Source organism: Chiloscyllium plagiosum, unplaced genomic scaffold (assembly GCF_037043375.1).
Source record: "Chiloscyllium plagiosum isolate Xiang-an unplaced genomic scaffold, Cpla_swu_hap1 HiC_scaffold_13, whole genome shotgun sequence".
NCBI lineage: Eukaryota > Metazoa > Chordata > Chondrichthyes > Orectolobiformes > Hemiscylliidae > Chiloscyllium > Chiloscyllium plagiosum.
In genome coordinates this window covers 29,706,882-29,719,664 of record NW_028270151.1, presented here as the reverse complement: position 1 = coordinate 29,719,664, position 12,783 = coordinate 29,706,882, and the positions used below count along the sequence as shown (strand labels likewise).

General features: G+C 41.7%; 1 protein-coding gene across 3 annotated transcripts in view; it reads right to left on the bottom strand.

The window, feature by feature from the left end:
- LOC148148290 (myoneurin-like) overlaps window positions 1-12,783 on the bottom strand; it is a 53,389-nt gene that overhangs the window by 33,420 nt on the left and 7,186 nt on the right. For all 3 annotated transcript variants that reach the window (XM_087993438.1, XM_087993439.1, XM_087993437.1), the window contains exons 3-4: window positions 11,484-12,352; window positions 4,683-4,842 (exon numbers count right to left, since the gene is read on the bottom strand). In XM_087993438.1, the coding sequence (XP_087849564.1) occupies window positions 4,683-4,842; window positions 11,484-12,352 (1,029 nt within the window). The remainder of the gene's footprint in view (window positions 1-4,682; window positions 4,843-11,483; window positions 12,353-12,783) is intronic.

The following is a 12,783-nucleotide window of genomic DNA, read 5'->3' as shown; positions in this document are numbered from 1 at the left end:
TAGATCCAGGAGAAGACTAATGCTCTTGTACAGAGGATGCACGGCAGTACACTGCAGTGCACAGGAGGTGGTATCTCAGGTGAGACATTAAACTGAGGCTCCAGGAGCCTGTTAAAGTGGATGTAAAAGATGCCATGGCATTATAGAAATTAAACAATTCAAACACTGAACTGTACCAACAATACAAATACTGGAGCTACAAGAGATCAGAGGCGAGGAATCCGATGAGTAACTCACCTCCTGACTCCCCAAAGCCTGTCCATCATTTACAAGGCACAGTCAGAAGTGTGTTGGAAGATTGCATGCTTGATTTGATGGGGACTGTTAGACTTTGGCAGAAAGACAACCAAAACAAAAATAAAGAACTGTTTAATGACTTTAGTTCCTTGACAAACAAACTGAGATTTAGAAAGGGTCTAGTGCTGAAAGTTGCAGAGTTACAGTCTGCAGATTGGTTCCTGTTTTGCTATTGATTTGAGAGTTGTTCACTTGTGGTTAGGCTTGCAAGGAAGTAATGCTATATCTTCGTCGCTAAGTACATAAAATGCTGCTTAAGGCAAAGTGACTTGTTTGATTGGCACCACATCCACAAATATTCACTCACTCCATCACCAATACTCAATTGCAGCAGTGTGCACCACTACAAAACACTCTAGTTACTCATCAACACCCAAAAATCTTCAGCTGCTTCATCGACCTTCCCTCTGTCATCAGGTCAGAAGTGGGGATGTCCACCAATGATTACACAGTGTTCAACACCATTTGCAACTCCTCAGAAACTGAAGCATTCCGTGCTCAAATGCAACAAGATCTGGAAAATATCCAGATTTGGGCCGACAAGTGGCAAGCAACATTCACGCCACATAAACGCCAGACAATGACCATCACTAATAAGGGACACTCTAACCACCATCTCTTGACATTCAACGATATTACCATCACTGAATCCCCCACTGTCAACATCCTTGGGGTTACCATTGACCAAAAACTCAACTGGACTCACCAAATAAACACTGTGGCTACAAGAGCAGGTCAGAGACTAGGGATTCTGCGGTGAGTAACTCACCTCCTGACACCCCAGTCTATCCACCTTTTAAAAGGCACAAGTCTGAGTGTGATGGAATACTCCCCACTTGCCTGGATGGGTGCAGCTCCAACAACACTCAAGAAGCTTGACACAATTCAGGACAAAGCAACCCCACTTGATTGGTACCACAACTACAAACATTCATTCCCTCCATCATCGGGGCTCAGTAGCAGTAGTATGTACAATCTACAAGATGCACTGCAGAAATTTACCAAAGATCCTTAGACAGCCCCTTCCAAACCCACAACCACTTCCATCTAGAAGGACAAGGGCAGCAGATACTTGGGAACACCATCACCTGCAAGTTCCCCTCCAAGCCACTCACCACCCTGACTTGGAAATATACCACCGTTCCTTCACAGTTGTTGGGTCAAATCCTGGAATTGCCTCCTTACCGGCATTGTGGGTCAACCACAACAACTAGACTCCAGCAATTCAAGAAGGCAGCTCACCACCACATTCTCAAGGGGAAATAGGGATGGCCTATCAATGCTGGCCAGCCAGTGACACCCAAAGCCCACAATTTAAAAAAAGGCTCCTCCAACCATACGTTTCAAACCAACAAACACTTCCATCTAGAAGGAAAAGGGTAGCAGATTGCCATTCTTGCAATGTCGTTGGGTCAAAACCCTAGAACTCTCTTGCCAAAAGTGTGGGCACACAGTGGTTCAAGAAGACAGCTCACCATCACCATCTTCTCCAGAGCAACTAGAGATACACAATAAATGGTAGATTGTCCAATGACACCCACACCCAAGAATTAATTTAAAAATCATTCTGAAAAGGATCAGAGAAGATCCTTCCAGTGCCCTGGTCAACCTTTATTCCTCAAACAACATCACAAAAACAAACTGTGGTCATTTCTCTATCACTGTGTTAATATTCTGGAATTTCTTCTCAAACAGCGCTGTGGGTGTACTACACAAAAAGAATTCTAATAAATTGGCTCAAGGCAGTTCAGCACAACCTTCTCAAAGCTTCTTTGGAAGGAGCAAAAATGGATTTGAGCAACTCTCATGTAAAAGTAATTTTATAAGGGCAGATTTTAGGACTAAAGTACTGACACATACATATATTTATTATTCATTCATGGGACGAAGGCGCCACTGGCCAAGCAAGCATTTATTGCCCATTCCGAATTGCCCAGAGGGCAGTTGAGAGTCAACCACATTGCTGTGGGTCTGCAGTCACATTTAGGCCAGACCAGGAAAGGATGGCAGTTTCCTTCCCTGAAGAACATTAGGAGGATAAAGCAAATGAATGGGATTAGGGTGTAGGTTTGCTCGCTGAGCTGTAGGTTTGATATCCAGACGTTCTTTACCTGGCTAGGTAATATCATCAGTGGCGACCTCCAAGTGAAGCGAAGCTGTTGTCTCCTGCTTTCTATTTATATGTTTGTCCTGGATGGGGTTCTTGGGTTTGTGGTGATGGCATTTCCTATTCGTTTTCTGAGGGGTTGATAGATGGTATCTAGATCTATGTGTTTGTTTATGGCATTGTGGTTGGAGTGCCAGGCCTCTAGGAATTCTCTGGCATGTCTTTGCTTAGCCTGTCCCAGGATAGATGTGTTGTTCCAGTCGAAATGGTGTTTTTTTTTCCCCTCTGTGTGTAGGGCTACGAGGGACAGACAGTCGTGTCTTTTTGTGGCTAGCTGGTGTTCTTGTATCCTGGTGGCTAACGTTCTCCCTGTTTGTCCTATGTAGTGTTTGTAGCAGTCCTTGCATGGAATTTTGTAGACGACGTTGGTTTTGTCCATGGGTTGTACTGGGTCTTTTAAGTTTGTTAGGTTTTGTTTGAGTGTGTTGGTGGGTTTGTGTGCTACTAGGATTCCAAGGGGTCTTAGTAGTCTGGCTGTCATTTTTGAAATTCTTTGATGTATGGTAAGTTGGTTAGGGTTTCTGGCTGTCTTGTCGTGGTTTGTTCTTGAGAAATCTGCTGACTGTATTTTTTGAGTATCTATTCTTCTTGGATACGTTGTATAGGTGGTTCTTCTCTGTTTTCCGAAGTTCGTCTCTGCTGTAGTGTGAGGTGGCTCGTTGGAATAGTGTTCTGGTACAGCTTCGTTTGTGTGTGTTGGGATGGTTGCTGGTGTAGTTAAGTATTTGGTCAGTTTTCTGTATACGCAGGTTTGTAGTTTGTAGATGATGTTACCTAGCCAGGTAATGAAACGTCTGGATATCAAACCTACAGCTCAGCGAGCAAACCTACACTCTAAACCTCAACCTGAGCTACAAACCTTGCAAAATTGAATGGGTGGCTGGAGAAATGATGCAAAGTAGAATTCTTTAGGACTTGGGACTAGCTTATACACGTGAACAGGCTACATTTAAACAGAAGTATAACTTCTGTCCTCATGGGGATGTTTCCTCTTACTTTTGGAAGGATTTAAACTAACTCGGCAGGGGTTGGGAACCGATATGCACAAGAGATTATGGGAGACAAAGAGAATTAGAGTAAGAAATAATGACTGTTAGGTGGTGTCAGAGGAAGGTGAAATATATTAGGGTCTAAATTAGGTTTACAGCATACCTATGTGAATCCACAAAATGAGATAAATAAGGTTGGTGAGCTGCAGGTGTCAACAACCACATGGGAATATCATGGTGTGGGAATAAGAGACCTATTTCAAAGAGGACAGATCTTCTTTTCTCAATTCACTGTTGCTTTTGTGGATTCAAAGTTTAATAATCAAAAATACCCAACACCACTTTAAGAAGATGAACGTTTGGAAATTTCTCTCTCGGTCCTTAACATGATCTAAGTATGGGAAATAGCTTGTATATAAAAGGTTGGTAAGAGATCATTGCCAGTCAGCTACAAATTGCAATTGAATAAGTGGATTTGTTTTGCACTGAGAGAGAAGATGCAAGTCTAGATGATATAGTCCGAATCAGTAACAATACTAAGTAGAAACAGGGTTGATATCTGCAGCAATCCACCAAGTCTTGAATGGCACCCGACCAATCACCTACAACATTCAGTCTCTTCAGCACTGATGCAAAGTGGTGAACGCCAGCTGTATGATACATTACAGTATCTCACTAAAACTCCTTCAACAATACCTTCCAAGAAAGACAAGGACAGCAGATGCATGCGAACACCAGCACCTCCAAATATCCTTCAAACCACACACCACCCTTATATGAAATTATATTTGATGTTCTTTTGTTGCTAGATCTACACAACATGGACTGCAGTGATTCATGAAGGAAACTCACTATAAATCTCATCAGGGTATTTAGAACTGGGCAATAAATGCAGGCCTAACCAGTGTTACCCACATACTATGAATGATTTTTTTAAAATTAGTGATGGACAACAAATTCTGGTCTAGCCAGTGGTAACCACATCCCATTTTTAAATTAAAAAAAAGGGATGGACACAAAATTGTGGTCTAGCCAGTGATATCTACATACCATGAATCAATGAATGAAACAAATAAAAACCTCAGATATACTTTTAATAAAGGAAAGAAAGTTTTTCAGATGAACAGAAACAGCTTTCTGGTTGTAAAATAGCAAATCTGACTCCATGGATGACAGTGATGGAATATGCTCAAGAATGGACTTGACATAATGTGTGGTTTGTACGTTACCTGGCATGAATTTTCAGGTTACTGGAAGTAGCAAACTGAAGGCTGCAGACGTCACAAGCATATGGCTTCTCCTCACCATGGTGCATGCGATTGTGGAAGACTAGCTGGCATTTCTGGGCAAAGCTTTTATCGCACATGTCACACTGATAGGGCTTCTCACCTGCAACAGGTTACAGCAGTACATCAGCTTGCAGGAAAAGACTGGAAGTGCAACTGTAACTTAGAATGTCTAACTGAAATTAGAAAGTGAGGATTTTCCTTTGTCCAATAGATTTTGGTTGCATTTTAGTTGCAGGAAAATGCTGGAGCATTTTTGATGAAAGGATGCAGTGAACATACAGAGCATGGGAAAATACAGTGGCTAAACTTGGGGAAATGAAAGCAAAGTTTAAACTGAAGGTTTTGAAAACCAGGACGTAGGATGTACAGCTGAGGCAACTCAGTAGAGATTTCAGAGGGGAGGGCCATAAAATTTTAATGGGCAGGACTAGAGGATAAATGGTGAGGAACAGACCAGTATCAGATGGTGTTGGCTGATGTTTAATAGATTAAAGGAGATGGACTGATAGATAGTAGATACATTTGTGGCTATCTTTTAAAATTCTTTAAATTCTGGAAAGGCTCCTGCAGAGTGGAAAGCAGCAAATGTAACCCCTTTGTTTAAGAAGGGAGGAAGAAGAATGGAGAACTACAGATATGTGAGCATGACTCCAGTAGTAGGGAAAATGTTAAGAGTCTGTTATGAAGGATGTGGTAACTGGGCATTAAGGAACAAATACTAAAATTGAGAAGAGTCAACATGGATTTAAGTTGCCTCTTCTCAATTTAAGGGGAAAATATGCTTGATAAACTTAGGAGTGTTTTGAGAATACTTGTAACATTAGCAACTGAACAAATAGATGTGGTGCATTTGGATTTTCAGAAGGCTTCAGAAGTATATTTCCCACAACCCATGTGACCTAATTGTATTTGATAAGGTCCCACTCAATTAGATCACATGGATTGTGGCAAATATACTATGAATTGAGAATTGTTTAGTAGTCAGAAAAGAGAGGAGTAAATGGATCATTCTCAGGTTACTAGTGAGATACCACAAAGGTCAATGCTAGGGCACAGCTGTTCATGATCTATATAAATGAGAATGGCAGTGGTAGTGTTCCTACTTTCTGGACAAAAAGGTCTGGGTTCAAGTCCCATACGTTCTACCTGTGTCATAACATATCTGAACATGCTGATTAAAAATATCTACAAGGGGGTTTCAACAAATCCCACTGGTGTTGGAGATGTGCCATAACAATTAGGAAGGCAAATAGTACGTTGGTATCATCACAAGAGACTTTGAGTGCAGCAGTAAGAATGTCTTACTGCAGTTGTATAAAGCTTTGGTGGGAGTACTCTGTGTAGCTCCTGTCCTCTTATTGAAACAAGAACATGCTATAGAGGTGGTACACCAGATTGATCCCTAAGAATGGCAGGCATGTCTTCTGAGGAGAGAATGAGGAAATTGCACTTGCATTTCCTTGTGTTCTGAAGAATATGGGATGACCTCATGAAACTTACAACATTCTTTCAGGGTGGATACAGAGAAGACATTTCCCTAGTGGTAAATCAAAAGCTGGAAACATAACCTCAAGATGAAGGGTAAGCCATTTAAGTCAGAGGTAAGGAGGGATTCCTCCACTCAGACAGTTATGGATCACTGGAATTTTCTTCTGCTTCCAACAACAACCTTCAGATTTGCCTTTCAGCTTTATATATTTGATTTATGATCAAAAAATTATTTTTATGAAAATACTGTGCTCTTGATCCACGCCATTTCAATCTTATTGTAATTAATTTCTTCATGAGGATAACAATGGAATTCACTGAAAGACGGACAAACCAGAGACTGATAGGAAATAATATAGTTAACAATAAACGACATTTAAAGATGTTTCAGTTATAGGCAAAGTATAACTGACAAGAGTGAAAGGCAGGGAATCCAAAACTAGGACTGCTCATACGATGAGGGAGATAGAGAATATGAAGAAACAACAAATAAAAAATGCCTGATGCATGGTGCTGAATTTTCAAGCGAGGAGGAGGAGGCCAAATACTTTCCTTTTTATTGAAAGACTGGCAAAGAACAGAATATGAGAATGGAACAGTAGCCAATATAAAAGTGAATGCAGGAATAGCAAGTGGGTGGTAAGACATCGAGTGGATTATCTTTGGGACAAGGAGGATAACATATGCTTCAAGGTATATGGCAATGCTAGAATACTTAAATGAGTACTGCGTTTGCTTAAGAGTGCACTGAGAAAATAACATGATGAAATAACAATATGAACAGCAATGATACATGTAAGATAGGGTGCAAACTAACAGGCAAATAGGGACAACTTAGTGGTAAGATCAGTCATGCTTACAGCAGATAAGTACTTGGTCTAGATATCTTGTATCCCAAATTAAAGAAATTGGGGCTAGAGGTTGTAGAAAGGCTTAATTTCCTAAAAGGTTTTCTCCGAGAATTCAGTGAATCTATAAAGTTACGCTGAACCTTTATAAGGCTTTGTATAGGGTAAAACACTGGAAGTGGATCCAGTTCTTGTAATCACACTTAAGGAATTAAAGGTTTGCAAAGGAATCAGAGCTTCACAAAATGGTTACAGCTCAGCAGGAGGCCATTCAGCTTTGCTGTCTGCGGTGGCTCTCTGAAGTAGTGATTTATCAAGAAACATTCCTTGATTTCTTTTGCGCACTCTTCCTTTTCCAAACAGTAATTCAAATTCTGCTTAAGTGCCTCAAATGAACCTTTCTCCAACACACTCTTTGACAGTGCATTCCAGATTTGAAACTACATACTGTGTAAGAAGAATTTTCCCATGTTACCATTACCTCTTTAGCCAGTTGCCTTAAATCTGTATCTCCTCAATCTCCAGCATAGTACCAATGGGAACAGTTACTCCCTATCTACCTCATCCAGACATGCAGAACTTTGAATACGTTGATCAAATTTCCACTCAGCCTTCCCTTCTCAAAAGAGAACAGTTCCAATTTCTCAAATGTATCCTTGTAATTGAAGGTCTGTGTCCCAGAACTATTTTCAAATCTTTTCTGTAGCCTCTGTAATGTCTTCATACATTTCTCAGGACAGACACCTCAAGCTAATAAAAGTCATATTCATCATTTGTCAACACTACTAGATTGTAGAGATCATGATTTTTAAAAAGTGTTGTCAGAGGAATCTTGGTGACTTACCCTGAAAAATTCCTTTGTCCTTTTTTTAAAAAAGCAGTCATGGGATGTTGGCACTGCTGGCTGAACCCTGAAAAGGTGGTGGTGAGCTGCCCTTTTAAACTGCTGTAGTCCATTTGATGTAGGTACACCTACAATGCTGCTAGGGACGGAGTGCCACGACTTTGACCCGGTAATACAGAAGGAACAGCAATACGTTCCCAAGTCAGGATGGTTATTGGCTTGAAGGGGAATGGGTGGTGTTCCCATGTATCTGCTGCCCTTGACCTTCTACATAATAGTGGACATGGTTGTAGAAGCGGATATCTAAGGATCTTTGTTGAATTTCTGCAGTGCACCTGATAGATGGAGCATACTTCTGCTCCAGAGTGTCAACGATGGAACAAGTGAATGGTTGTAGATATGGTGCCAATCAAGTGGGCTGATTTGTAGTGGATGTTGTGAAGCTTCTAGAGTGTTTCTGGAACTCAGTGGGGAATATTCAATCACGCTCCTGACTTGTGCCTTATAGATGGTGGTCAGGCTTTGGGGAAGTCAGGAGGTGGGTTATTCACTGGAAGATTCCTACCTGTGACCCGCTTGTGTAGCCCTGCTTTTACATGATTGGTCTAGTTCAGTTTTTGGTCAGTGGCAACCACCCAAGGATGTTGATGTGGTAGATTCAGTTGTGGTAACACCACTGAATGTCAAAGGACAACGACGGTCAGATTTCTCTTTTTTTTTTTCTTTAAAGCCCCCACACTACCATCTAACTGCCGTAGTGCTTATTTTTCCCAGCACCCATGCAGGTTGGAGATTATCATTGTCTGGCATTGGTGTAGAATAAATGAATGTTAGTTGTCACTGTCAGTCCTGGCCTGTATATAATCTAGGTTTTACTGCAGTTGGAGATGGACTGCTTCAGTATCTGAGAAGTCACAAATGATGCTGAACATTTGTGCACTAATCAGCAAGCATTCCCAGTAGTGACCTTATGTTGGGGTGTGGGAGGAGGGAGAAGAGAGAGACACACAGACAGAGAGTCATACATGAAACAGTTGGACCTAGCACACTGCCCCGAGAACTCCTGTACAGATGTCCTGGAGCTGAGGTGATTATTTCAAACAGCCATGGACATGTTCTTTTGTGTCAGACATGACTCTAACCAACAGAGGTTGATTGAAGACTGGCACCTAATGCTGGGGACTCTGGAGAAGGTTGAGATGGTTCATTCACTTTGCTTTTCTGGCTGAAGATTCTTGTAAATGCTTCAGTTTATCTGTTGCATTGATGTATTGGGCTCCCCTAACATTGTGGATTTCCTCTTCAGTGAGTCAACTGCCCAGCACTATTCATGACTGGATGTGACAGGACCGCAGAGATTAGATTTGATCCACTGATTGTGGAATTCCCTAGCTCTATGTACCAATTGCAAATTATGCTGTTTGGCTTGCAGGTAGTCTTATTTTGTGCTTCACCAGGTAGACAGCTCATTTTTAAGTATGCCTGGTGCTGTTCCTGGCATACTCTCACTGAACCAGGGTGGATACCCTGGATTAAATGGTAATAGCAGAGCAGGGGATAGCTGCATCAGGAGGGTGCAGATTATATTAGAGTTCTGGAGCCGCTGTCGCTCACAGCACCTTCTGGGTGGTCAGTACTGGAGTTGCTAGATCAGTTCAAAATCTGTCCTACTTAATACAGTGATACTGCCACACAACACAATGCAAAATATTCTCAGTGTGAAGGAAGGACTTCAACTTCATAATGACCGTGCAGTGATTACTCTTACCAAAAGTGTCATGGACAAATGCATCTGCATCAGGCAGATCCATGAATAGGGGGTAGAGTATGTTTCTTCCTCTTTTCTTTCCTTCACTATCTGCTGCAGACCCAGTCTAGTAGCAATATCCATTAAGATCCAATCAGCTGGATCAGTAGGGCTGCTGCCCAAGTACTCTTGGTAGTGGGCACTGAAATTTCCCACCCAGAAAATCTTCCACACCTTCAGTGCTTCCTGCAAGTGACATTTGATATAGAGGAGTACTCGTTCATTAAGTTTTTTTTTGGCAGGCAGGGCATGTGGTACCCAGAAGCAGATTCCCTTGAACAGGTTTCACCTGATACCGTCACACTTCATGGTGTCCTGACTCCATGTTGAGGACTGCCAGGGCAAGTCCCTCACAAAGGCATACCACCACGCTGTCACATTTGCTGCGCCTGTCCTGCCACTGGAATTGTGATGTTCACGTCTGGGATACTGCAAGTCAATCAGATAATTGTTGCCCACGTCCACTTAGCACATCCTTTGTAAAAGATTGTAACATTTTTCCTGCTACTGGTGAATGGATAAGAGATCTGTAGTTCCACATTTTCTCTATCACTCCCTTCTCAAATAGTGTGCTGAAATTTGTTCACTTCCAATCAACAGCAATTATCTTGGTACCTACAGAATTTTGTAGGTAATTACCAATGTAACAACATTATCTATGGCCACCTCCTTCAACACTCTGGGATGTAGACCATCAGGTCCTGGAGATTTATCAACTTCCAGCTCCATTAATTTCTCCAGCACAGTAGTTGTTCCTCATTACACAATACTATATCTAAAATAGTGGGTTCTCCAGTTGGCTCAACATGCTGCTTTAGAAAACTATTCCTAAGTCAGTCCATAACCTCGTCCTTTACAGGTGTAGTGCTCAACTGATTCACCCAATCTATATGCAGATTGAAGTCACCCTTAACAACTGTGTTGGTCATGCTACAAGCTTCTCTCTCATTTCCTGGTTTATATCATACCCCAGATTAACATTATGTTTGGAAGCCAATAAATAACTCCAACCAATGTCTGCTGCCTGTTATTGTTTTTTAGCTTTACTGAAAAAATTGTATGCATTGTTCTTCTAAGTGGAGATCCTCTCTTACTAATGCACTGATCCCATCTTTTACCATCAGTGCAGCTCTACCTTCTTTCCTTTCTTGTCTGTCCATCCTAAATGGTGGAATATTCAGTTACCAGTTCTGATCACCATTCAGTCATGTTTCTGTAATGGCAATTATGTCATAACAATTTAGCTCTATTTGTGCCTTTAGATAATTTAGCTTTACACAAATGCTATGTGCATTCAGACAGAGTGCACATAATTTTGTCTTTTCGACATCATTCTGCATTCAAGGCATACTGGATTAGTACTGTACCCCAGTGTGACACAGTGACGGACCTGTCCCCACTGATACTGAACTGCAGTGTTACACACTGACAGACCTGTCCACATTAGTACTGTATTCCAGCATTATGACAGCACTGCCCCCACTCATACTGTACCCCAGTACTACGTAGTGACAGATCTGTCCCAAACCATATTGTACCGATGATACAGTGACAGACCTGTCCCCACTTTTATTGTACCCCAGTGTTATAGTGACAGATATATTTATCCCTGTTCAGGTAGCTGTTCCCATGTGCAAAATCTAGACATTATAACATCTTTCATCATCCACCATTACACTTTTACCAAAATCCCAGTGATAACATAGACAATACAATTAGTACTCGTCTCATTTAGTCGCTGTCTTTGCAGATACCTGTGTGGGTCCTGATGTGGGTCTTGAGCTGGTTACACTGCGTGAAAGCCTTTGCACAAAGCTGGCAGACATAAGGTTTTAGTCCTTTGTGAATTCTCATGTGTCGGCGCAGACTGCTAGCCTCAGAGAATACTTTGCCACAAATGTTGCAAATTGGCTTCATCTTCAGCTGCTTCATGTCAGTATTCCCTGGCTCCACCAGCCTTACACCACTTCCTCCAGTTATCAGCTTTGATTTGCACCTTTCTCCTACGGATTCTTGCCGCTGAGAGCATCTCCGTCTCTGTTTCCTGTTTGTTTTCTGAATAATCTTATTCTCTGCTAAAGAATTTTTGTAGTTATTAAACAAAGCTGATTGAGAGTCTTTGTTAGGCTGGAGGGCAGAGCCGGCTGTGTCTAACTGTACTGTACTTTCACTGCGTATTCTCCTCTCCACCCTTCTCACAGTACAACCACTCTTTCGTTTCATCTTAGTACACTTGAGCATGTTGTTGGGACTTATACCTCTCACTGGCAGCACAGAGTTGTGGTCAGCCTTTGGTTTCTGGCCTCTGGTTCCAGACACAGTGTTTGCATTTGCTGGCTGCATCTGCAGTTCTTCCGATTTGAGATGAAGGCTGAAATCTGGAGTATTTAGCAACTTTTCTTCACAGCTGACCTTTGTTCCAGATCCTTCCTGAACAATGTCCTTCTCTGTCCCTGTAGTAGTGAAGCAGCTGCTTGGCTCTATGTTCCCCGGTATGCCAGATGCTGCTTTAGAGACAGTGTTCAAATTGATCACAGGTGATTCCATTTTTACTTTACATATTTTCACCACATCTTCCATCTGCAGGTAACCAGCAGCAGCCTCTATTGCAGCGACATTACATCTGTGGACACAACAAATCAGGTTAAGACAGCAAAAGTTGCAATGAGTATCTCATGCACCCAATTTCAGGGGGCCTGCCATTGTCTATTCGGGAAAATCTATAAGCTGGAACATACAACTCAGTCGCTGCTGTTGTCAAGCAGCTTTTAGCCTGTCAAACAACTGGTTTGACAAAACGCAAAAGATGGAAACCAGAAATATCAAAGATCACTGAGAACTGATAACACACTGGTTTTGTTAGAAGTGTTTCAATTTGCAATAACAAGGCAAAAACATCTAAACTGCCTTTCAAAATGATGGCCTGAGCATAAATACAAATTTTATCCAGCAGTAACCCTGCTAAAACTAAATCCTATGGAAAGTTTCCAGCAATCACACCTGGTCACTGGGTGCACATTCAAATATTTGAATGTGGCATATGGGATACTGGGT